The sequence below is a fragment of the Ascaphus truei genome, chromosome 1, assembly GCF_040206685.1.
Source record: "Ascaphus truei isolate aAscTru1 chromosome 1, aAscTru1.hap1, whole genome shotgun sequence".
NCBI lineage: Eukaryota > Metazoa > Chordata > Amphibia > Anura > Ascaphidae > Ascaphus > Ascaphus truei.
This window is the reverse complement of record NC_134483.1, coordinates 434,443,497-434,470,892: the sequence shown is the minus strand read 5'-3', so window position 1 is coordinate 434,470,892 and position 27,396 is coordinate 434,443,497. Positions and strand designations below refer to the sequence as shown.

The window sequence follows — 27,396 nt, the reverse complement described above, 5'->3', positions numbered from 1 at the left end:
CGTGCGAGCACACGGACTATAATCCAGGCCTTAGATCAGTGACTCCCAACCTTTTTTTTGGAGGAACCTTTTAAGTATTTTGTAAAATTTCGGGGAACCCCTATCTGGATGACACATGTTCAACAGGGGTAAATCACAAAATAGACGTGTAAAGCAGTGGGGGTAATACATAATAATTAACTCATACTTTTGAATAAACAATGTGCATATATTTTGTAATGATTTTGGTTTAAACATCACCCCCTTCCCTGCATCTCACATCATCCCCCACTGATCAATCGATTTCTCTCTCCCCCTCTCTTTTCTCCCCCTTCTCTCTCCTCACCCCCTTCTCTCTCCTCTCCCCCTTCTCTCTCCTCTCCCCCTTCTCTCTCCTCTCCCCCTTCTCTCTCCTCTCCCCCTTCTCTCTCCTCTCCCCCTTCTCTCTCCTCTCCCCCTCCCCTCCTCCTCTCCCTCCTCCCCTCCTCCCCTCCTCCTCTCGCCTCTCCCTCCTTCTCCACTCCTTCTATCTCCTCCTCTCACCTCCTCTCTCTCCTCTCCTCTCTCCTCTCCTCCTCTCCCCTCTCCTCCTCCTCTCTCCTCTCCCTCAGTCTCTCTCCTCTCCCCCTCCTCTTCCTTTCTCCCTCTCTCCCCTCCCCTCTCCTTCTCTCCTCTGTCCTCTCAAACTGAATGGGACTGCAAGGACCCCCCGCTGTGTTAATCCGATGGGCCATTATGAATCTCACAGAAATGTTGCAGCAAAGTTGTGACATTTACTGTGAGACTGCCCCAGAATCTCCCAGAATTTCCCAGGTACAAGTGTTCTAATACTTGTGGCTGCATCTGTATGCATGTGTACGCACTCAACAGACTGAAAGCTATAATAATTATTATTTCCCTAATGCACCACACCTACAGCACACCTCAAGAACAGTCCCAGCCAATCAGGTTGATTGTTATGCGATGTCCGCAAAGGGGTCTTGCAGTATCGGCAGACAAAGAAACTCCTATCGATGTCGCTGTTGACCATGAAATTGACCTCCATTATTCATCGGTTTCATTAACAGAACAGTTCCTATCAGTAGGGGTCACTTGCATAATCACTGGACCATGAACGCAAGCATGTGTGCCTGTGTGTATATTTTTGACATGCTGTCACGCCTGTATGCCTGCAGACCAAGCTAGACCCCAGTACTGAGGTGGGAACGGTATGATACCACACACCCACAGCAGTGGGAGCAAGCCCGGAGTGTGGTAGAGCGCTGCTGGGCCTGTTGGAAGAGTTGTTAGTGTATACTTGCAACGCTTGGGGAATGTCCGTGAGAATAGTCGTGTCCGTTTGCCAATGTTCGGGGATCCAGAGGGTAGAGTCGTCAGAGGGCAAGCCAGGTCCTAGGAAGCCAGAGGTCACCGGAGTCGTATGCGTAGCAGGGTTCAAAGGGATACCAGAGAGCAGAGTAGTCCAGGGTAAGCAGGGGTCAAGCCAGGGAAATCCAAAGTAACACAGGAGCAGGTAATCACAGGAGCACAGAGGGAGCACAACATAGGTCAGGTACACACAGGGAAACAGGAACTATGCAGAGCGAGGAAGAGGTGGACAGACAGGGATTATAAAGGAAGGTGCACCAATGACAGAGAGGGGAGGAGTAGAGAGAGAATTGGGAGAAGCTGGAGATAGGTCAGGGAGAGAAGAGGAGGAGACAGAAGGGGCAGTCAGGGGAATGGCCTGTACAGCTTGGGAGGCGGAGACAGGGGGAACCTGATAAGAAGATTCTGTGCGCGCAGCCCCTGTAAGCTGGGGATGCGCGCGCACAGGCTGCAACACAGGCGCGGCCCGCACGGAGCAGGGGAAGACCGCAGGAGGGGGACGGAGCCAAGAGGAGGGGAACGCGCGCGATGCAAAGGCAGAGAGGAGCATGAATGCGCGTCCTCCGTGGGCTGAGGGGGTGCACGCACCAGACGCGTCACAAGGCGCGCGGAACGCCGCGCCGCGGCCACCACGCAAGGAGGAGGCAATGGGACGGATGGCACCACAGGGGAAGGTAAAGGAGCTACCGCGGGGGAGAGGGAGCGGGGAGGATCAAAGCAGGGGCTAAGGGAGCGCGTGGGTATGCGAGACCTGCGGGGAACGCGCTGCGGCAAGGGGAGAGGTAGAAGATGGAGAGGAGTGGGAAGGAGAAGAAAGGGTAACAGGAGATGAGAGAGAGGGACAAGGAGAGGAAGAAATCTCCTGAGTCGTCACACATGCACATTGCACAGGTTCTGGGCCTCTCCGGCTTACCTTGAACAATCCTGTACCATGACGTCTCCTATCCTTGTCCCAGAATCGGCAGAAATTCAGGAACACCAGAAAGAACAATGGAGGTTTCATTTAATGTAGGGATATAAATATATATTATTATTTTTTTTTAAATTTAGATACGTTAGAAGTTTAACATGAGTCTGTATTGTATTTATTTAACCTTTTACGCCCCTTGAACCTTTTATTTTACATGATGTGAGCATGCCCCAGATGTTAGGAGACTGAACTAAATCAATAATACAACATAAGTGGGGACATTATTAGACACACCATTTATAATATGTATTTTCATTTGCTGGAATTTGTTTTGTAAATTATTCTTTTTAATGTGTCCTGGTTTCTACTTTTGAAAATCTGGTCACCCTAGTTAAAGTCTGCATATAACAATACTCCAGCATGCCTATGCCCTGCAGCTTCACATTATGTCTTCGTTTGGAGATAGAACATCACATTCTACTTCAAGTACATTTTTAGTCATAAATAGTTTTGTTGACAGAGTAATTTTAATTTTTTTGTAACATTTTGTTTTTATGGAACTGCTTTTGTGAACCCAACCTGTATAAGCTTAATAGGTTTCCTAAGTGGCACGCTTCAATTAATTCTCCTCCCACATATATTCCATGCATCTGTGTCCCCCAACCCCCTCCCCATCCCTGTTTTAGCAGAGTAAAAAAATCTTGGCTCAAATTAGCAACGCAGCCCATCCCCCCCTCCCCTCCAAGCTCACAGGCTCTCACCGTTACCAGTATATTTACATTTTGCCAGGTTCTTGCAAAAAAACTACAAATATGGATGCCGAGGTCACCAAATGGGAGCCCCAGGCTGACTCGGCTGCCATAGTGTTCTCCCGGGCAAGTATTTACAGTTTATTTATTGGCAACCGGGGGTCCCTGGAAACGAGAGAAATGCAGTTAAATTCCACCCCTCCCCGCTACCTCTGAGTCACAAATGTAAAAACAAACCAATCCCCCACCCCCAAAAAAGAAGCCGCTGTAAAAAGACTGGTTATATTTAGTAAATGCCCTTTTTTACTAAAAAAAAATGACACCTGCAAGTGTTTTTAAATATTTTTTTTAAGTGATTTGTAAACATGGTGTGTCCCTGTACGTTCAACAAGAGGTTACACAGACAAAGCCCCCTCTCTCCCTTCCCTTATGTGTTGGCTCTCTTCTGACCACAGGGTAAGAGTAAAGAAATACAAGTTGTAATTAATTTCCCAAGAAACAAAAAGTCAAACATTTTTGCTCTCGGCATGGTTACAATGTGTTGAGTAATTTAGAGTGGTTAGGTTGCTTTGTGCTGGCTGTGTGGGACTGCGCCTCTCGGACACGGCTGGTTTGGTTTGAGTATTGCGCACCTTGAAATGGGCCGACCTGTCATTTTCTCTTTTCAGGTCTCTCTACCTCCTGGTCCCAGCATTCAAAGTCTCGACATGGGAAAAGCTCCAGGCACGAAGACCAAAAACACTCTGAGGTACATTCTGTAGTCTTAGTGGTTCAATGCATCCCAAATGGAAAAGGTGTTTTCACGATGTCTTGCCGACACAGGAAAGTTTGTTTTTGTTGTTCGTAGGGCTATTTATGCTGGATGTCCGCATGACACATCACAGTGGTTAGGCCACCTTATCTTTTAACTTTCAGACTAAATTACAGCTTTGATTTTTTTCCTACATTATGTACAATGAATCCAATTGGCACGTTCGTGTTGCTTCAGTAACAGATGTTCAGGGATATGCATCAAAAAGGGTCAATTTGCCTTTAAAAAAAAAATGCAAATTTTCATCTGTGCCAATTTGCGATCAGCGACATCCGCGTACATAGTGTATGCGTGCGCACGGGTGTTTGCGCGGGTCACGCACGCCTGTAGCAGGAGAGATTTCTGTCCTGCAGGCAGAGGTGGCGGGGGGGGGGGGGGGCGTGATGTTACGGAGCAGGTTTGCCCTCATTGGGCGAACCACTCCCGTGGTGACCTGACTGTCGCATGGCAAAGACAGACCTGTTTGTCTCGCCACGCTTCGGCCTGACCTCGGCGCTCACGCAATCTGCACGTGGGCATTGGCCTCCATTTGTTTGAATTTAGCGCGAGCAACGTCGAAACCACTGTGGACGCAACCTGAGCTTGATGACAGAGAGAGAAAAACGGCCCCAGTTAAAGGCGCCACTTGTGGTACATCTCGTTATAATATTACTCTGACTCTTTTTTCCATAACCACTCCCCAAAACACTCCATGGCATAAGTGGGGAAAAAGTAGAGCGATGCATTGATGCATAGTCTCGCAGTGTTCAAATTACACAATTGGCACAGCTTTTGGAGCAATGCTCCAGTTTGTGACAGTACATATCACCTATTATATTCCCTGCTCGGCTGTAGAGTATTTTGGTAACTAATTGTGCTTCCACAGATTCGTAATTTAACATTTAAGGCAGCTTTTGTTTATTAACCCTTTGAGTCAGATCTCCGATCTCTTCCTGCGCTCCATGAGAACGCAAGACGTGGTCGAAGCTGCAAAAAAAAATCCTCAGTTGCACCTACTGTATAGTCATTTCGTCATGGGTCTCAGGCGTGCCAGTCCCCATGCCTTAGTGACTGTGTCCTGCTGTATCAAAGGGGTTAATTAATTTACAGTAGCTGATTTAATTTGTTGATTCATTCAGCTGTTGCAGGTTTGTATGCATTCATTCCATACATTCATTCAGCAGGGCCAGGCTTCCGATTCAGTCATTAGTTTATCCTGCAGAAACTCCCATTGTCAGTCAAAACAGGCTTATTCACGCATGAGTTCATTAATGTATTAATGCAGCTGCACAGGCTTCTGTCCATCCATTCATCCAGGTGGCAAGTTTTTATTCTAGCATTCTTCTATACGTTGCTGTTTTTGTGGTGAAGTGTAGAAATTTAAATAATGAAGTGCTTACATTTTTTTCGGTGGTGCTGAATCCAAGATTTTGCATCACTTCTGAAATGAAATGTCTCTTTATTCTCACAAGTCCTTCATCCTCCTGAAGTTGTGGCAGACTCTGTGCCGTTTGACCGAATGAATCCCCTTCTAATTCCGTGCAGTCAATTCATTTTTCAGGGTCAGTGGTGGTTGGCCTTTACACTTAATGTCCATCCTGGTGGCATTGTCAGCATGGTACTGGGATGTATTGGTGTTTAGCCATTTGCTGTTGCTTTGCAGGTGTTCAGAACAGACCTAATCACGGCCATGAAAGTGCATGATTCCTACCAGCTGAACCCTGAGGAATACTACGTGCTGGCTGACTCCTGGAGACAGGACTGGGAGAAGGGTGTACAAGTGCCAGTAAACCCCGAGGCTATCCCTGAGCCTGTGGCCAGGTAAGAATGGTTGAGCATTCTTCTGGGATCTTGGATATAAAGAGCATGTTTGTGTGGTTTGTAGACATTACACAAGGGAAATCATAAAATGCTGCCATTTAGGGGCCTATGCAGAGAGCAGCGAATTTTAAAATTGGCGAATTTATTAAAAAGTAGCTTTTTTGGAGAGTTTTATTCTCCATATGCAGAAAAGTGCGAATTCTGCTATGTTTAACATGGATGTGTGTGGCGAGTTTAAATTGGCGAGATGCGCGCTTCAGAAACGTGTAAAAACAAATTCGCGCCTTTTTTTTCCCATTGCAATGGCCGCGAGCGGCAGCTTCTTGCCAATTTTTTCTGGCGAGGCAAAAAGGAGACAATCGCGCCATTTTATTGGCGCGAACAGCCGCTAGATGCCGTTCGCGCCTCTCTGCATTAGGATATTTTTAAAACTGGCGAGATTGAGGTTCTCGCCAGCCGCGAGGCGAGTTTTACAAATAGAAAAGAAAAATTGGCGCGTTTTTCGGAACTCGCCATTTTCTGCTGCTTTCTGCGCGATTTTCTCCAAAAAATGGCGAATTTCGAAATAGCGCTGCTCTCTGCATAGGCCCCATTTATTGTGCATGATGAGGCAGAAACTACACAAATCCAGTTACTCATTAGTTCTCTAGAAGTGTGGGCTGTAGCTTCTGCTGCTCCTTGCCTGTTCTACAAGAAGAAAGACACCAGAGTGTCTCCTGGTGGCTAAAGTGACACAGGCCTCAGCAAATCCGTTGAACTACCGGTTTCACTTATAATGAAGCAGTATAGCCTATTTGTATAGCATTTAAATCCAGTGCAACTTCTGCTACAGTTATTCAGTACCGAAATGTTACAGCAAACTTTTGTGATGAGAACAGTCATTCTTTTTATTACAGACGGTTAGTGTTTTGAAGCCAATTGACGTAGTTAGACATGGCCAACACTGATTTGTCCTTTAGCTCCTGTTACATATCTTACAGGTGTGTGTGTGTGTGTGTGTGTGTGTTATATTTATTATTATATATATTTTTTTAAACTACTGTGAATAAGTGGTGTTAATATCACAAAACTGAGTACACATTATTTAGGCGCTTTTCAAAGACAATGCCTTACAATGGAATATTAACACTTTTATGCCATGTCCCGCTAAATGTGAACAAAATTCTGCTTCCTATCTGTCATGTATATGTGTGTGATGCAGGTTTAATATACCTCTCTCTTTAGTAAAGTCATCTTTGTGTTGATGGTAATTGGGCTATGCCATGTGATGTGCAGTACTCCGTATACTCCTTAAATAAAAAATGCTGTTTACTTGTTTTTAAACACGTGCGCGCGCACACCCCACACACACACCACGCGCGCACACCCACGCGCACACACCCACGCGCGCACACACACACACACGCGCGCGCACACCCACGCGCGCACACACCCACTCACACCCCACACACTCACACCCCACACACTCACACCCCACACACTCACACCCCACACATTCACACCCCACACACTCACACCCCACATACATATACACACCAAACACCACACATATACACACCACACACATATACACACCACACCACACCACACCACACATACACATACACATACACATACACACACCACACATACATATACACACACCACACATACATATACACACACACACCACACCACACATACACACCACACACCCATATACACTACACCACACATACACACACACCACACATACATATACACACCACACCACACATACACACCACACACCACACATACATATACACACTATACCACACCACACATATATACATATATACACGCGACCGCCACACACCCGCGACCGCCACACACCCGCGACCGCCACACACCCGCGACCGCCACACACCCGCGACCGCCACACACCCGCGACCGCCACACACCCGCGACCGCCACACAACCGCGACCGCCACACACCCGCGACCGCCACACACCCGCGACCGCCACACACCCGCGACCGCCACACACCCGCGACCGCCACACACCCGCGACCGCCACACACCCGCGACCGCCACACACCCGCGACCGCCACACACCCGCGACCGCCACACACCCGCGACCGCCACACACCCGCGACCGCCACACACTCGCGCCCGCCACACACTCGCGCCCGCCACACACTCGCGCCCGCCACACACTCGCGCCCGCCACACACTCGCGCCCGCCACACACTCGCGCCCGCCACACACTCGCGCCCGCCACACACTCGCGCCCCCCACACACTCGCGCCCCCCACACACTCGCGCCCCCCACACACTCGCGCCCCACACACTCGCACACCACACACTCGCACGCCACACACTCGCACGCCACACACTCGCACACCACACACTCGCACGCCACACACTCATATACACACAAAACACCACACATACATATACACACACCCATATACACTACACTACACCACACCACACATACACATACACACAAAAATACATACATATACACACCACACCACACATACACACACCACACATACACACCACACACCACACACCACACAATACATATACACACTATACCACACCACACATATATACATATATACACACGCCGCGCGCACCCGCAACCGCCACACATACACACTATACACTACACCACACATATACACCACACATATATACATATATACGTGTGTGTGTATATATATATATATATGTGTATATATATATACGTACTGTACACACAAGCTTTGCTTTCCTTTCATATCTGGGAATGTTTTTTGGGGGAGAGATGGCTCAAAGGACAGTCATGTATCCTTCCCAAGTACAGTATGTACAAGGGTACATACTGTATTTATTAAATAAATGTACATAAACGAGCTCTCACAGATGTAGTGTAATGTTGTGTGTTGTCATGTCTTCAATGTTATTACATAGGAGATTTCTCCATTCAAAAAGCTGAAAGCATTTATGTGACAGATTTATTTGTTTATCCGTTCCTATCCTTGGCAAACAAAGAAAGCACATTCAGGTAGCAACTTGCCTCTGCCTACTAGTTATAGTCAGCCCTCGTAAATTGGCTTCAAATTGTTACTCGCCAGCTGTGTCTGTAAGGTGAAAGCCAGCGTCTCACTTCTAGCAGTGGATCAACGTTGGATGTACTTTGAGTGACTGCAAACTGTGAAGTGATGACTTGAAGCAGCGGTTTGCGGTGATGTGTGGGAAGGAAATCAGCGTGCTTGGCTGCATACTTTTCACATTCAGAAGTGTGTAGGGGATTCCTGTGGTGATGCCCCAGCTGTTTACCTGCAGCTAATCACTTCCCCATCTCCTCCCCCCCCCCCCCTGTAACCATCTGACAGAACAAGGAATTCACTTTTTAGACCGTTACTACAATAAGTTCTCTAGAGAAGAGGAAGCCGTAAAGAGAAGCTTAGTAGATTTGAGCTTATTTTGGGTAACTTGTGCAGTTTAATGCAGAGTCACGGTGGAAATGGCTCAGATTGAGGGATTGACGAACAAGAGCAGATAACGTGTAACTCCTACAGAGCACACCGTGCATTACTAAGCATTTGTAAGCATCCTCTTGCAGGGAAGTGGTATATAAATAATTTCTTATTATCATAAGTCTTTAAGCACTGCACTGATGGGACTTCTGCTACACTACACATAACACAATGTCTATACTGTATGTGGTAGGAGTTTATATGCTGCCGGCCATCCTGCTGAGGCACATTTTTGATGCTTTGATGCCCCCCCCCCATTTCAATATGTGCATCAATACAATCTGCACACTGACGAGCGATTAGCTATGTTGCATTGATCCATTCTCTTGTAATCGATCACTTTGCTCAGGGTTATTTAATTCGGTTATTGCTGCGAAACAGTACCCACGATGCAAAGTTCTGTGGGGAAGATAATGTGACCAGGCAGGCACTAGGTACAATTGGTGCACTGCTAGAGAGGGCAGGGCTCAAGAACCAGAGCCTGTCCCAGAAGAGGAAGGGGGTGTGACTTTGTAAATGGTTTCTATAGAAACAAAAATGCTTGCTATATTAGGATACATTAAAAATGTAATTAACAATTGTTTTAAAAAAAATTCTAGTATTTTCTCATAGTAGAGAACTGATTTTATTTAAAAAAACCAAAACAAAATAAAACACACACATGCAGGATATTGCTTGAACTGCAGCTTTAAGGTGTGCACATGGATATCCGGTCATTTGTCTACATTAGGATAACACCAAGTGAATGTTCTGTGTTGGTCTTTCAATAGGGCTCACAAGCTTGTGTATTTGTCTTGCTAGATTTCCCCCGCTCCACTTTCCCTTGTTTATCCATGTTTGCTGTCCCCCTGCTAGATACACAAAGCTTTGTTAAATCAGAACTCCGCGCGTTGCCTAAAACGGGTATGGGTGTTCTTTTCCCTGATGTTGCCGCATATCCACAAAGCTAGTTACATGCACTAACGAGACGTTCTATCGCGCCGTTATGCTACAGTAACGCGACATTAAGAACGAGCGAATGTGTTCTCTTCCATTAACATGGTGTTAAGTGTGCCTTGTCATTATTGTGACCAAGACCCTCAAATAGGTAATTAACTCAACTTGAGACGGCGTTATTTCCAGTGTTATACTCTGTCCTCTGTTAGTTAACTCATGCCTAGCTGGTGTTGAACGTTAGATGTAAGTAACGCCAAGTTTAGGTCTGACCTAACTAACATATCGTCAAGTCCCTGCATTGCCCGTAACAGACATTTGTGCATATGCCCTGTTTTTGTAACGCCTTATTTGCATATCAGTTGCATGCAATTATCACCAACGACCGTTCTTGTTCACGCAATGCTCTTTATGGATGAAAAGTTGACTTGCTGTTAATAGGCCTTTGAAGATGCACAGTGAGGCATAATGTGACATTGAGTAAGGCAAAAAGCAAGAAATGCGCGCTCGAGCTGTCTTCTGTGGTGTATGTCGTAATATCTGAGCCCCTTGCAGCTATACGCCTGGAGATGCTCACAAAAGCTCCTGTATGAGATCTCCCGGGGGAGGTCTCGCCTACAAACAACAACAAAAAATGCTAACAGTGCACCGGGGGTCAGTAAAATATGTACATTTATTGCATAATAATGCACATAGTCCAGAATGGACATAAAAACAAAGGTATCAAATACTATAGACATGAAAATAAATATAAACACAGTATAATAAATATAGGAAAATTAAACTACTGTAATGAAACCAACATAAAAGCAAAAACTACATGAATAACAAAAGCCACTAACACAACAGAAGGCTTAAGTGCGTTAAATGTAAGCAACCTACTGTAAATAACTAAAATGCATAGTGCAGAAAATGCCACAAAGGGGGTTGCGTACTAACCAGGAGTTTCAGAGCAAAGCTGCTGTGTGGATGTGCTGATGCGTCCGGACTGCGTGCACAGTTGCGAAAACGCGTGGAGTTCACGTGAGGCTGTTCAGCACGCTTTCCCATTGGTTGCTGTGGCGCACTTGGGAAGTTCGGACTGGCGGTACACCAGCAGTCAGAGTGCAGTTTGGACGCACCAGCACATCCACACAGCAGCTTTGCTCTGAAACTCCTGGTTAGCACGCACCCCCCTTTGTGGTATTTTCTGCACTATGCATTTTAGTTATTTAGGTTGCTTACATTTAACACACTTGAGTCTTCTGTTGTTGGTGGCTTTTTTTGTGTGTTTAATTGTTGCCTTTATGTTGGTTTCATTACAGTAATTAATTTAATTTTCCTATATTTATCAGTGTGTTTATATTTATTTTCATGTCTATGGTATTTGATACCTTTGTTTTTATGTCCATTCTGAACTATGTGCATTATTATGCAATAAATGTTTACATATTTTACTGACCCCTGGTGCGCTGTTGGCCGTTTACTTGACATTGAGTACAGTTAATGTTGCAATAAGGAGGGGTAGGATGCTCTCCCCCATTTCTGTTAGTGTATGACTGCTGAGTATTGAACAAATGTTTATAAAAAGGTCAAGAGACCGCACCAATTTTTAACTCTTCGTGTGTGCTCTTTATGACGATCCCTAAACGTCACGGGGGCCGGTCTAAGACCTTTCGCTGCAGGCATTCCGCAGCCAAGGTAACGAATACCAGAATCCTAACCTTACCCTAAAAACTCCTAAACATAACTCCTTGCCCTAAACCGTTAACCCCTTAACCTAAAACCCCTAATGCCAGAACTAATCTTTACCCTAAAAACCGTAACCCCTTACCCTAAAACTCCTAACCGTAACCCCCTAACCTTACCCTAAAAAGCACATACCTCAGGGGCGCAGTGTCCGGTGGCTGGAAGGCAGTGGTGGTGTCGAAAGGTCCCTTTCCGACAGGGGCTGGGCCCTTAGGGGCTTTTATGAATCCACGGAACGTCATATGAATTTTGCTTGTCAGGAGGGTAGAAGAGGGCTCCACTGCATCACTGGGGGCCGGACACGACCACGTGACCAATACCCCAATCCGTCATGTGGTCTTCTGGCCTGGGATGGGGTAATGGGTTTCATGCAGTCAGGCAGAGTACCACTAACTTATTTATTTTATAATTTATTTTAGACCACTGATTAAAAGTTTATATTTCCCTCCTCTTCAGGGTGACAGCTGAGAAGGATAAAGCGGTCACGTATACCAGACCTCGGAAGTACATCCATTCGTCGGGATCAGAGCCCCCGGAGCTGGGATATGTTGACATCCGGACTCTGGCAGAAGGAGTGTGCCGCTATGACCTGAATGAGATGGATGTTGTTTGGTTGGAGCTAATTAATGAAGAGTTCAAAGAGATGGGTAAGCAAGGTCCCACATTTGCTCTTATATCTTGTACTTTATGTGGGGGGTGGTTGTGTGTTTGTGGTTGTGTGTTTGTGGTTGTGTGTTTGTGGTTGTGTGTTTGTGGTTGTGTGTTTGTGTGTGCACGCGCTCTTCCCACACACGACGTCTGCAGCACTGAGGGAACTCCGCTAAGGCGCGCATGATCAAGTGCAGCCGCTGCCTGTGTGTATCAGTGTCCCGGAACGGGAACCAATATACATAGACGGTTTGACAGAAAGCACACAAAAGAGGGGATATAAACATATGAATAAACAAGAAGCAAAAAATACAGAATCTCTTGTCCTCTCCTGCTCATCTTTCTCTTCCCTCCCCTTCCCTTCCTCTTCCCTCCCCTTCCTCTCTTCTTCCTTCCCCCCTTTCTCTTCCTCTATCCCCGCCTCCCCCCATAACTTTGTAGCACTGTGGTTATTTATAGCGTTATTTACTTACCATGTTATCTGCATATTTTGAGTGCTGGGACATTGTGGACAATATAAAAAATAGATCTGTAATCTGTGCAACTAGTTATTGTTCCTCACTGTTTGGCAAGCAAAGCTATTAAACATGTCAGTTTACAATACGTTGAATTGTAAAGTAAAACGGTAGCAGAATAGTAGTATGCAGCTCCAATATATACTTTGCCTTGTGAGACGGCACCTTTCAAGTGACGGCTTATTGTACCAGCTCACCGTGGGGGTTCTCCTCCTTGTTGGCCCTTGCAAGGCAGCCTTTACGTTGACGCTCTTTTCTGCGCTCCTAGGAATGGCGGAGTTAAACGAGTACACCGTGGAGCGAGCGATGGAGGAGCTAGAGCAGAGGTGCTACGACAACATGAGTCACGCAATCGAGACAGAGGAAGGCCTGGGCATAGAGTACGACGAGGACGTGGTGTGCGATGTTTGCCAGTCTCCGGATGGAGAGGACGGCAACGAAATGGTTTTCTGCGACAAATGCAACATCTGTGTACACCAGGTATTCCGTGTGTAGACCGTGGGATAGAGGGGGAAGGTCTGGGCTTATCCACAGTGCTTCTTATAACTGCATTGCGAGTCCCCAGTGTGCGCGCACAGGTGTCATGAATATTAACCCCTGCTCCCCCGTAAGAGACGTTTCTTGACCATCTAAATGTCATCCTGTGATGCTAAGGCTCTTAAAGTAACAGTCACTGCTCCTTTTAAAAGTAGACAGTGGTTGTAGTGGTGCTCAAAAAATCAGGTATGGCTTTGTGGTAAACTTGTAGATACATCCAGTTAATGTCAAGATGTGAGTGTAGTGTTCAATCCAGATAATAAACGTTTGGAAGAGACCGAGAAGGGTATGTGCCTAGTGGTGTCCGCTTGACTACCCCAAATAATGGCACGAGAATACACCCAAATATATTCCTCAGTATATGTAGCAATGGCCACTTGAAGCAGGAGTAATTACATGGCACTTTGGCCTGTTGCATGGCAGGAACACTCTCAGCACCCACAGCGTGCAGTCTGTCATTAGTAGAAATCCGGGACTGCAGTGTGTAGAACAGAGCACAGCCAGCCACTTTCAGCTTTGAAAGGAAGAAGAACAAACCCCAGGCAAACTCCACAATTGGCAGATCGGCTGTTTAATGCACGCTTCCCACAGTACAGGGACTACGTGAACTTACCTACGCGTTTCATGCCGGGTGTCACCTTGATAAAGTGCTTCGGCATGAAACGCGTAGGTGCGTTCATGTAGTCCCTGTACTGTGGAAGCGTGCATTAAACAGCCGATCTGCCAATTGTGGAGTTTGCCTGGGATTTGTTATTCTTCCTTTCAAAGCTGAAAGTCGCTGGCTGTGCTCTGTTCTACACACTGCAGTCCTTTTAAAAGTAAACGGTCTATGCACATAATAAATGTCTTACTTTTCCGTGGAGTAGCTGAGTGGCTGCTCTGATGCTTATTTTAGACACTGCAGTATATTGCTTTTTTTTTTTATGTTGGACAGGTTATATGTAGCTGCTTTTATGAAAGGTTTTTTTTTTTTCTCCTCTGCAATAGGTAAATCATGTTGACAAAACAGGCCGGGCTGCTGTATGTTTGAGAGCTTGAATGGAGAAAGATAAACGGATATCAGGGCAGTGTCTGAATAAGAAGATGCATTGGTTAGAATGATGTGCCTGGTGTTTAAAGCGCTGAGTGATTTTTAAAATCATACAACACACATTTAGGGACTGATTCTTTGTGCTGAAGCCGCCGATCGGGCTGTTTTCTAAAGAAATTTGAGTTTTGGCTGAAAACAGCATTTTTGCCCATGTAGAATCATCCTCTGAAACTTGATGTTGCCAAAAAAAATAATAATGATGGCTCATATATGTAAAGTGTCTGTAAGGTTGGTTCCGGTGCTAGAAGGTCTCGAGACAAAGCATTGTGTAATAAATATAACTCTAGATCACGGGGAGGAATACAGTTTAACAAAAGAAAGTTAAGATTCACTAGAGATTTTCGTGTGTGTGTGTGTGTGTGTGTGTGTGTGTGTGTGTGTGTGTGTGTGTGTACACAATATTAAATGTATCCTTTAACAATCAAGTAGTCTTATGCAGATGCTTAGGTTACATCGTTTTTGTGCATGAAGGATGTAAATATTGGGTGTGTCTAATGCTACAAGACTGTGTGAGCAACCTCTGTGATTTAAACAGAAATGCAGGCTTTGTTTACTTGTAATTTTGAGGCTGATCACCAAGCAGCAGAAGGACATGCTCTTTTCTTTACATTTTGCGTGTAGGGAGATGTCAAAAGTTGTGAGTGGGAGGCCTTAAACTCGAGGCTAAATGTAGCTCCTAAGAAGCAGTTTGTGATGTGTTCCCTTTAAACCTTCTGTTTCCCAGGCTTGTTACGGCATATTGAACGTGCCAGAAGGAAGCTGGTTGTGCCGGACATGCGCCCTGGGTGTCCAGCCCAAGTGTTTGCTGTGTCCTAAGAAAGTGGGAGCAATGAAGCCGACACGCAGCGGCACTAAGTGGGTCCATGTGAGCTGTGCGCTGTGGATTCCTGAGGTAGGCCGTGAACTCGGGGATGTAGCCCGGTGGTAGGAGAATGAATACATGTTCAAGCATTTTCACTGGCTCATTCAGCTGTTTCGCTGCCACTTACTCACCTTTCTTTACACCAGACAAACCATTTTAAAAGAAAAGGTTGCCGCAGGCCATCTTGCAGGACTCCTAATTTCTGTCACTTTTTTTTATTTATTTATATCCCTTCACAAGACCTTGTTATTCGTCGTAGTACTGATGCAGCGAGACAGGAGTCTGAAAGAGTTTCTCCAATTCCCTTGATGTGTTTACATTGTTTGATGTGTCTTATTCCTCTTGTGAAATGTTCTTTAAAAAAATAAATATATGTATTCCAAAACTGAGGGGAAAAATATGTATAATTTTTTATTGGCAAAATTTTGCAGAAAATGATTGTGCCTACAGGCGGTTCTCGCTTATCCATGGAATGCGTCCCGCAAACCGCTGTCGGTTAGCGGATTGTCTGATTGCGGGTCAATGTTAATCGGCGTCGGTGACCGTCGTATAAGCGGGTCCGGCGTCGGATAATGCGTTCGTCAGACGCATTATGCGGCGTCGGTAAGCAGGACGTCTGATAGCGAGGACTCGCTGTATATCAACCTGAAAACCAGTTCACAGGTAGGGAAGCTTGTGGTGCGTTATGCTGTGATATTCTGTACCATCACTACCACTGAATCCTATGGGAACTCTGTGATAGTCTGAGTCACAGTATTGGGCCACGCTTATAGTGGCGGCAACGCGACGCTGACGTCAGGCTGCGGTTGCTGGAAAAATCAAATTGAGATTGTTTCCAGCGATCGCAACGGCAGCAGTGCATTTGTTTTGACGCGACGTCGCTGTCGGCGGCACTATAAGCGCAACCTAAGGGATGTGTTGTGTTGGCTGTGGGAATGATTTGCACTGCTTCAGATGTGGTGTCAGAAGTAATGTCCAACCTTTGGCTGTTATTATACCCAAAAATCGCTGCCCAGCGCCGAGGACTTCTGCTTGTTCGTCTGCAGTGCCTGGGACAGCAAGTCTTATACAACTGTATGTCGTCTTTTGTCATTTAAAAAAAAAAACTAATCGTTTCTCTTTGTATAACAAAATGAAAAAAAAAGTATGGGGGGGGGGGGGGAAGACTTCAACAGGGGGAAAAAAATGAAAATGTGTAGCCATCACAATGTACTGTATATGCAAAAATAGCAAAATTAAGTGGTTTCACCAGAGAAATTAAGATGCACTTAAAGTTGGTTTAACATAAATTTCAATTTATTTCAAGGAACATTTATTTATCTATAACCTTTATATAGTGCCTTTATCCAGGGCACTGTACATTAGTTAGTAAAACCAATAGTGGGGTTACATATGTTACATTTCATGTGATGAGCATAGAGAAATTGAGATATTTTGTGGTGGGAACATTATGGTTGGGCTATTGGTAAGGTGCATTGAAAGCTTGCTTGGTTGGTGGGCAGGTCTCTCGATTTTAGTCTCGTCAGTGGCACGGTGATGGGTCTGACAGTGGAGACAATTGGATCCATCAGGTGGGTGACTTTGTAGGGTTTTGTAAAGCATTTAGGAAGGGGTGAGGGTATTGGAGATCATGGGTGTTGGGGAGGGTGGGGTCAGTGGGGGATCATGGAATGCGATGGAGAAGAGAAGTTTTGAGTTGGCTTCTGAAGATAGGGAGGGGATAGATTGGATGTGGTGGGCAAGCTTGTTCCAGTTGAAGGGGGCGAGTAAGGCAAATGGAATTGAGGGGGGGATTTATGGAGCAAAGAGGACGGGAATGGGTGTAGCGAGAGATGAGGGGGGCAAGACCATAGAAAGATTTGAAGAGCAAACATTGTTGAATGGGTAGCCAGTGGAGTTGGGAAAGGAGAGGGGTGGTGCGCGAGATTGAGAAGTGTACGCAGTGCAGCGTATTGGATTTGTTGGAGAGGTCTGGAGGAGAAGAGGAGGAGGTCCTGTGTGGACCTGAAACGTTGTTCCTTCATGTTTCTTGAAATAGGTTGAAATTGATATAAAACCAACTAACCTGAGCTCTACTTCATTTCTCTGTGAAAACCAGTTATTTTTTTGTGTGTTTGTATGACACACAAAATACTCTAAACATGCCTAAAATACTTTCTGCTCTATGCTACAGTACAAATCGGCATCATTGTTTTGTTATTTGCATTAGATCATTGCTCCAGTCAGTGTGGTTTCTTGTTTCCCAGGTGAGCATAGGCAGCCCTGAGAAGATGGAGCCCATAACTAAGGTGTCTCACATCCCCAGCAGTCGTTGGGCTTTGGTCTGCAGCTTGTGCAATGAGAAGACCGGAGCCTCCATACAGGTAAAACACCACACTGCTCTCTCACATGTTTATTGCCTTGGCTGCCAGAGGAGCCTATAACCAGTCAATGGGTTAAGCCCTGTCTCTAATTTACCTTTAAAGCCAGGCGTCTCACACAATTGTAGAGCAGCACAAATATTACAAGATTACAGAGGAATGCAACTTGTAAACTAAAGGAAAAAGAAAATTGGAACCTTGCAATTGAATGAAAGCGCACAAAAACAAGTAGCAAAAGGATTTAGCATAGCTCTTGGGTAGAAAACCTTTGCATTAAAGGAATGTGTCACTGTATTTTAAACCTTAAGATTGAGAACTAATGCTCTTTTTGTAATAATTAAAGTTCTTTGTAGTGTTGTACCGAGCCCTGAGGATTACCGGGTATATGGGCCAATATGCAGGCCGGATACCCGTCCAGGTAGCATTGGCTTACCTGCAGCCAGCGGCGGAAGGTGTGCAAGACCGCGGCGGAGGGTGAGGAGTGCGCTGACATCGTTGGAGCAGTAGCAGACGTCCTGGTGGCGGCGACAGCAGCAGAAGTCCTGGTTCAGCCGGTGGGAGCAGCGGATCACAGCACACAGCTGATGCCTGTGGAAGCCGGGGAACCATGTGATCGGAGCAGGAGCGTTCCTATTGGACAGCTGGGGAAGAGCTGGCTTTCCAATAGGAACGCTCCTGCACTGGTCACATGGTTACCCGGCCCCCACCAGCATCAGCTGTGTGCTGTATTTCGCTGCTCCCGCCGGCTTAACCAGGACTTCTGCTGCTGTCGCCGCCACCAGGACATCTGCTACTGCTCCAACGATGTCGCCGCAGTCCTAACCACCCTCCGCTGCAGACAACTATTGAAGTCTTTTTCAGCTGCTCTGAAATTACCCGGCGCCGATCCCAGGCCCCTGCTGCTGGTTCCGGGTGAGATCCGGGTAGCTGAAAAAGCGCCAGGTACTGGGTCATTTCCGGGTACTCGGTGCCTCTCTAGTCCTTTTTGTTTTCTATATAGAGGGGAGAAAATTCGGAATGTAGTCCTCTACTCCCCACCAGCCAGTGCATGTCTCAGGCTCGGTAACCCCTCCGCTGCACAAGTATGTCCCCTCACCCCCAGAGTGGTCCTCTGACCAGCTGCTCCTAATAATTTGTTATTGTTGTACAAGCAGTGGGGAAAAACACAAGGATTTTTTTTATTTTTTTTTAAGTAGATAAAATATTTGATGCAAACGTTACTGTATGTTTGTAATGTGTTGTTTTTTTTTTTTTTTTAAATGTCTTTAGAATTATTTATCTAAGGCTACATCACATCGCCCTTGTGGGCCCTCATACATTTTTTTTTTCCCCCCTGGTTCCGGCCATTGTAGAAAAAGTAGTTGAGCATGTCATGGGTTTTAGTTACTGCCACCTCCAGACTCGCAGGAAACCCCCCGCCATGGTGATGAAAGGCTGGGGAGGTGAGGAGAAGGATGGTGTTCCTAGGGACAAGTGAGCAGAGGGGATGAGGTGTAATAGGAAGGAGTGAGGTACAAGTATGGAGCTAGGAAGATGGGCAGTGGGATAAAGTGAGAGTTATGGGGAGTATCAGTAGGAGAGATGGGGTTGTGCAGGGAAATTAGCTTGTGGACTGTGAATATGTTGTAGGAAAGAGACCAATACAAAGAACAAAATAAGATAATACAGAGGTACAGTTGTAGCTGTTCAGCTTTTTGGGCTCAACAGAAACCATTCCTTGGAAAGCACTTGTTGTGGCTGATCACCGCACAGTTTGTGTATTTACCCGCTCTGCTTACCAAGGGTGATCCGTTTCAGATCACAGCAGGTACCCAATGTGACCCCTGGTATTTGTTGTTCTCTTACATTATTTAGCGAGTAACCGGATATTCTCACCATTGTCTCTGGTTTCCCAGTCAAGAAGAGCACATTTCGCTACTTTCGTTTTGAACTTCATGTGTACGTTGTATTGCTCACATAGAGATACAACCCAAAGGTCACACAGTACAGGCTGCCGCCCTGTAACAAAAGGAAGCTCTCCTGCAGCTTTCATTTAGAGACTGCAATCTCCACAAAAACCAAACTGGTCATTTTTTCCCCCTCGATGATATTTTTCATTTTCACCTGTTTTATTATTTTACTGGATTACACTGTTACCATGGTAATCTCTGTCTGCGTGTGAGTGGCCATTTCATCCTCCCAGTGAGAAACATTCTTGGCAGCTAATATTTCCAGAACTCAACAATACAATTTTGAAACGTCAGGGTTGCTAAAATCTGCAGCAGAAGGACTTGACAATGGTGAAAAAAAAAGGAGACCTGTATTTGTTATGGAGAGCAGAGCGGCATGCTGCGTAAACCCCTTCAGTGCATTAATGACGTACAGCGCAAGTAATGGAAAGTGCCACACCAGAGTCCCTTGCGCTGCACGTCACGGTCATTTGCTTGTTTTCCAGTGGCTGTCCGAGATCGATCTGCGATTTTACACTGAAGGGTCGGAACCCGGAAGGGATCAGGTGAGAGCTGCAAAGAGCAGTCACGTGATCCATCAGTGGCAGAGGGTCCGTGGCCATGGAGTTGCCTGGATATTCTGGCACTGAAGGGGTTAAGAGGCATTTCCTTCACTTGTGGGAAGTCCCTTTTGCATACAAAATGAGACTGGTACAATCACAGCAGGCACAGCGCTTATTGGAAAGCATGCAGACGCCAACAGAGATTATAAGATGAGATGTTGAACAATCTACCCTTTTTAGTTTTGTGGTGGGCAGGGTTGCCACCTCTCCGGGTTTGACCTGGAGACTCCATGTTTCGGGCTCTTTAGGTCTAGAGGTTGCCGTTGTCAATCTCCGGGGGGCGGCGTGGTGCGGCGGCGTTTCCGGCATTCTCCGTTATTCCCCTGCAATTCCCCCTCCAACTGCAGTGATCATAGCTGCACGGCGGCAAATGACACCACGTTGCCATGGCAGCTGAATGATGCGTAACATTGTGACGCTATGCGGCGCCACGTAGCGTCGTGTCACTTAGCGTCCGGTTGCCATGGCAACACGGCATCATTTCACGCAGCCATGTTCACTGCAGTTGGGGGGTGGGGTGGAGGAATTGCAGCTGATGCCGGGAGACTCTGCCACACCAAGTAAGGGAGTTTTTTTTTCTGGGTTGGCCTTCAGTAGAAGGTGGCAACCCTGGGTGTGGGTCAGTTCAAACCCAGAGTTGTTGTACACAAATATTTAGTGCTCTCATTGGCCCCTCCCTATGAATTTTGCCTTTTAACCCCTTGTCTCTTCCGGATTTTGGCTACATGATGGCAGGCTGTAGCGATCGTGTGGTTATGGGCAGTGAATGGAAGCGGAGAATACTACAGTGCGGTGAACGCCATCTCAACCTAAAAAACAAGCATATCTAGGATGATGTGCCCTGTACATCTCAGGGCCCTTAAAGTACCAGCCCTTAAGATGTTCAGGGTACGTCATGGTGCACTTAAAGGGTGAACTCCTTTGCCGCCAGCGGTGCTAACAGTGTGGTGTGGAGATTATACAATCTGTTATATACATAGATACACACAAGCACATCCCTTTGTGATAGTCTGAACAGCCTGTCACTCACCCAAGGACAGCCAATGAGATTACACATATCTCCCCCTCTGTGAATGGAATGGAGAGCAGTGTGCATATGGGGCAGGAGGGAGTGAAAAGAGAGTGGAGGAGAGACCACAGGGTAAGTAGGAGGAGGAAACCGAGACGGCAAAGGGAGGAGAGAGATGGAGAGGAGAGGAGGGAGTGTAGTGTGCACAGAGAGGAGCAGACACAGTAACTCAGGTAGTGTGCACAGAGAGGAGCAGACACAGTAACTCAGGTAGTGTGCACATAGAGGAGCAGACACAGTAACTCAGGTAGTGTGCACAGAGAGGAGCAGACACAGTAACTCAGGTACTGTGCACTTGGAGGAGCAGACACAGTAATTGCACAGAGAGGAGCAGACACAGTAACTCAGGTAGTGAGCACAGAGAGGAGCAGACACAGTAACTCAGGTAGTGTGCACAGAGAGGAGCAGACACAGTAACTCAGGTAGTGAGCGCAGAGAGCAGACACAGTAACTCAGATAGTGTGCACATAGAGGAGCAGACACAGTAACTCAGGTAGTGTGCACAGAGAGGAGCAGACACAGTAACTCAGGTACTGTGCACATGGAGGAGCAGACACAGTAACTCAGGTAGTGTGCACAGAGAGGAGCAGACACAGTAACTCAGGTAGTGAGCGCAGAGAGGAGCAGACACAGTAACTCAGGTAGTGTGCACAGAGAGGAGCAGACACAGTAACTCAGGTAGTGAGCGCAGAGAGGAGCAGACACAGTAACTCAGGTAGTGTGCACAGAGAGGAGCAGACACAGTAACTCAGGTAGTGTGCACAGAGAGGAGCAGACACAGTAACTCAGGTAGTGTGCGCAGAGAGGAGCAGACACAGTAACTCAGGTAGTGTGCACAGAGAGGAGCAGACACAGTAACTCAGGTAGTGTGCACAGAGAGGAGCAGACACAGTAACTCAGGTAGTGTGCGCAGAGAGGAGCAGACACAGTAACTCAGTGAGCGCAGAGCCGGCAGATCAGAGGAAAGACTCTGAATAGTGTCTTTTCGCGTTACCACTTGACGTCACACTCCAGTAACCAATAGGCTGTTAAGCTTTCATAGGTACCAACAGAATAGTGATAGATGACTAAATAAATAACTTGTACAATAACTTGACAACTAAATAACTATTATAACTAAATAAATAACTTGTACAAAATAAATAAGTTGTACATGTAACAAAGATGAAGGTTACTAAACGTGGCTGGTATCAAGTATAGGAACGTCTTGCCTCCCGGTATTGGGGTTCAGTGGGGTGTTGTGCTGTTTGGAAGGTATACATACTAAAGAAATAAGAGTACTGATTTTTATTACAAAATTAAATGCACACAATAATAAACCAGTTTTATATTAATAGGAGTCAGAGCCCGTCTGGGAAACCGTGAAGCCATCATGGCCGCGCCTACCCATGCATGTCATCGCCCACCTGTCGCTCACAGCACTGAACTCTATACACACAAAACATGTGTCGCACGAGCTGTAGCACTCGCACAGACGCGGCTACTATAAAAGCCTATGGTGGGGAAGAGGGGACAAGAGACAGCAAAGCATTACAGGGTGGGGTGAAACTAAAGCGTAATGTTTATTATAGGCTAAAGCAGTAAAATTCAAGGCATTATTGAAAACCCTGCTCTCTAATTGGTTAAAATTCCAGGCATTATCCAATCAGTAATGCCCGGAATTTAAGCAGCAGAATGTGTAGTTTTCAATGTGTTTATTTCCAGCCAATCAGCTTTCAGAACAGCTGAGACAGGGCAGTCTGATTGAAGTAACTGCTCTGAGACAGGACAGGGGATTGGTCAAAAAGTATCAGCCACGGGTTGACTCCTCCCCCTCCCGAGCTGACTGAGATTTTCTGGCAGATTCAGTTGAATTGGGTGGGGGGTGGAGGGGGGGGAGACTGCAAAGCAAAGAAGTAAGTGGCTGTCTGCAGTTTCTTTGTGGCTGGAATTTGTGTGTGTGTCAGTGCTGTGCTGTTGTATAACTGTGTAGAGGTGCTGTGCGTGTGCATGTGTGATTAGAGCTCCAGTGTGTGTGTGTCAGCGGCAGTGTTTATGGGTGTAGCAGGTGTGTGTAGCAGCAGTTTGTGTGTGTGTGTGTGTGTGTGTAGAGGTGCAGTGTTGTGTGTAGAGGTGCAGTGTTGTGTGTAGAGGTGCAGTGTTGTGTGTAGAGGTGCAGTGTTGTGTGTAGAGGTGCTGTGTTGTGTGTGTAGAGGTGCTGTGTTGTGTGTGTAAAGGTGCTGTGTTGTGTGTGTAAAGGTGCTGTGTTGTGTGTGTAAAGGTGCTGTGTTGTGTGTGTAAAGGTGCTGTGTTGTGTGTAAAGGTGCTGTGTTGTGTGTGTAAAGGTGCTGTGTTGTGTGTGTAAAGGTGCTGTGTTGTGTGTGTAAAGGTGCTGTGTTGTGTGTGTGTAAAGGTGCTGTGTTGTGTGTGGAAAGGTGCTGTGTTGTGTGTGTGTAAAGGTGCTGTGTTGTGTGTGTGTAAAGGTGCTGTGTTGTGTATAGAGGTGCAGTGTGTGTGTGTGTGTGTGTGTGTGTGGTATGTGTAGAGGTGCTGTGTTATGTGTAGAGGTGGGGGGGAGGGGGAGAGTGCAACGTTTAGTAAATGGTTGCATTTTTTATTGTGGCTGCAGTGTGTGTGTTTGTGTGAGTATGTTGTGCTGTTGTATGTGTAGCAGTAGTTTGTGTGTGTGTGTGTGTGTGTAGAGGTGCTGTGTTGTGAGTGTAGAGGAAGTGCTGTGTTGTGTGTCTAGAGCTCCGGTGTGCTTGTGTGTGTGTGGTGTGCTTGTGTGTGCGTATAGGTGCTGTGTTGTGTGTGGTGTGCTGTTGTGTTGTATATCTGTGTAGAGGTGTGTGTGTGTGTGTGTGTGTGTTTAGAGCTCCAGTGTGTGTGTGTCAGTGTCAGTGTCAGCAGCAGTGTTTATGGGTGTAGCATGTGTGTGTAGCAGCAGTTTGTGTGTGTGTGCAGAGGTGCTGTGTTGTGAATGTAGAGGAGGTGCTGTGTAGTGTGTCTAGAGCTCCGGTGTGCTTGTGTGTGCTTGTGTGTGTGTGGTGTGCTTGTGTGTGCGTAGAGGTGCTGTGTTGTGTGTGGTGTGCTGTTGTGTGTGTGTGTGTACACAGAGGGGGCAGCAGTGTGTGGATATAGATATCTGCAGTGTAAGCGTATATAGAGGTGGTTTCATGTATTTACCAGTTTATTTTAATAATTTTTTTTTATATAACTACACAAGTGTCTATTATTGATGAAATAAGCCTACATTTAGCCTATAATAGTAATAATCCACTCAGAACAGGGTATTACTGGCCAATAATGCCCTGGCTGGGTTAAAGTCCCTCGGCTTCGCCTCGGGCCTTCAACTCTTCCAGCCAGGGCATTATTAGCCAGTAATGCCCTGTTCTGAGGGGATTATTACTTAATTATAGGTTAAAGCTGCAAAATTCCGGGCATTACTGAAATCCCTGCTCTCTGATTGGTTAAAATTCCGGGCATTATTCATTCAGTAATGTCCGGACTTTTTGCATCTTGAAGGTGTTTATTTCAATCTGTTTTATTTCCAGCCAATCAGCTTTTCTTTTTGGTCAGAGACAGGGCAGGGGATTGGTCCATAGGTAGGAACAGCGCTGAGAAAGGGCAGGGGATTGGTCCGTAGGAAGAAGCAGGCAGTGACTCCTCACCCTCGCTCCGGAACAGAGCCGACCGATTCAGTGAGGAGGGAGATAAGAAGTGTGTACTTTAGCTGCAAAGCAAGTGAGTGGCTCTCTGCAGTTTGTGGCTACAGTTTGTGTGTGTGTTTGTCAGTCAGTGTGTCTGCAGCAGTGTGTGTGTCAGCAGCAGTGTTTGTGTGTGTGTTTGTGTCAGCAGCAGTGTTTGTATGTGTCAGTGTGTCAGCAGCAGCAGTATATGTGTCAGTGTGTCAGCAGCAGTGTGAGTGTGGCAGCAGCAGCAGTGTTTGTGTGTGTTTGTGTCAGTGTCAGTAGCAGCAGCAGCGTTAGTGTGTCAGCAACAGCAGCGGTTGTGTGTGTGGTGTGCTGTGTTTGTATGTAGCAGCAGTTTGTTTTGTGTGTGTGTGGTTGTGTTTTATGGGTGTCGTAGTAGCAGCAGAGTTTGTGTGTAGCAGCATTGTGTGTGTGTGTGTGTGTGTGTGTGTGTATACAGAGGGGGCGGCAGTGTAAGGCCCCGGACATGTTCCCTGCGTGCTTGTGGAAGCGTGCTGACGCGCGGTCCCGCTCAGCACTGAGCCCCTACAGCCGCAATTAGAGCGGCTTTAGTAGGGGCTCCGCGCGGAAGCGCAGGTCTTAGGGGAATTTAAAATTCCCCCGCTTGCCGGCGAGACAGGCCGGTCACGTGAGCGGCCCGCCCCCGGCCAGTGACTTGCCGGCCCCTGGCCCGTCCCCTGACGGTCTGTCCCCCTTCTGCCCGATCCCTGCCCCCTTCTGCCCGATCCCTGTCCCCCTTCTGCCCGATCCCTGTCCCCCTTCTGCCCGATCCCTGTCCCCCTTCTGCCCGATCCCTGTCCCCCTTCTGCCCGATCCCTGTCCCCCTTCTGCCCCGATCCCTGTCCCCCTTCTGCCCCGATCCCTGTCCCCCTTCTGCCCCGATCCCTGTCCCCCTTCTGCCCCGATCCCTGTCCCCCTTCTGCACCGATCCCTGTCCCCCTTCTGCCCCGATCCCTGTCCCCCTTCTGCCCCGATCCCTGTCCCCCTTCTGCCCCGATCCATGTCCCCCTTCTGCCCCGATCCCTGTCCCCCTTCTGCCCCGATCCCTGTCCCCCTTCTGCCCCGATCCCTGTCCCCCTTCTGCCCCGATCCCTGTCCCCCTTCTGCCCCGATCCCTGTCCCCCTTCTGCCCCGATCCATGTCCCCCTTCTGCCCCGATCCATGTCCCCCTTCTGCCCCGATCCATGTCCCCCTTCTGCCCCGATCCATGTCTCCTGTGTGTATGTGTGTGTTTGTACATTGTGTGTGTGTGTGTGTGTGTGTGTGTGTGTGTGTGTGTGTGTGTATATGTGTGTGTATGCATGTGGGGATGTGTGCGTGTGTGTGTGTATGCATGTGTGTGTATGCATGTGTGTGTGTGTGTGCCTTTGTGTGTGTATGCATGTGTATGCGTGTGTGCGTGCGTGAATATATTTATCAAAGTTGCACAAGGTTAATAAATAATTTATTCTCACAACATGACTTTTTTTTAATTTGTAAAATATTATATAACACACACACACACACACACACACACACACACACACACACACACACACACACACACACACACACACACACACCTACACACCTACACACCTACACACCTACACACCTACACACACACACACACTTTCCCCAGTGACACACACACACACTTTCCCCAGTGACACACACACACTGACAGCTACCAAGTGACACACACACACAGTGATACCCGCCTCCCAAGCGCTTGCTGTCTCCTCTGTAAGGACAGCAAAAAGCTCCTGGTAGAGCGAGCGAGAGCGAGCAAGCGCCAAACATGGCCAAGGCCTAAGTGTTTATAGAGGTGGTTTCATGTATTTACCATTTTATTATAATAATTTTTTTTTATATAACTACACAAGTGTCTATTATTGATGAAATAAGCCTACATTTAGCCTATAATAGTAATAATCCACTCAGAACAGGGCATTACTGGCCAATAATGCCCTGGCTGGGTTAAAGTCCCTCGGCTTCGCCTCGGGCCTTCAACTCTTCCAGCCAGGGCATTATTAGCCAGTAATGCCCTGTTTTGAGGGGATTATTACTTAATTATAGGTTAAAGCTGCAAAATTCCAGGCATTACTGAAATCCCTGCTCTCTGATTGGTTAAAATTCCGGGCATTATTCATTCAGTAATGTCCGGACTTTTTGCATCTTGAAGGTGTTTATTTCAATCTGTTTTATTTCCAGCCAATCAGCTTTTCTTTTTGGTCAGAGACAGGGCAGGGGATTGGTCCATAGGTAGGAACAGCGCTGAGAAAGGGCAGGGGATTGGTCCGTTGGCCAGTAATGGCCAGTAAT

The 27,396-nt window shown here is 46.8% G+C and overlaps 1 protein-coding gene across 3 annotated transcripts in view; it reads left to right on the top strand.

Moving 5' to 3' along the window:
- The window catches only part of JADE1 (jade family PHD finger 1), an 81,841-nt gene that overhangs the window by 38,102 nt on the left and 16,343 nt on the right, over positions 1 to 27,396 (top strand). For all 3 annotated transcript variants that reach the window (XM_075615354.1, XM_075615335.1, XM_075615344.1), the window contains exons 3-8: positions 3,675 to 3,754; positions 5,460 to 5,617; positions 12,225 to 12,415; positions 13,200 to 13,411; positions 15,283 to 15,450; positions 17,667 to 17,783. In XM_075615354.1, the coding sequence (XP_075471469.1) occupies positions 3,675 to 3,754; positions 5,460 to 5,617; positions 12,225 to 12,415; positions 13,200 to 13,411; positions 15,283 to 15,450; positions 17,667 to 17,783 (926 nt within the window). The remainder of the gene's footprint in view (positions 1 to 3,674; positions 3,755 to 5,459; positions 5,618 to 12,224; positions 12,416 to 13,199; positions 13,412 to 15,282; positions 15,451 to 17,666; positions 17,784 to 27,396) is intronic.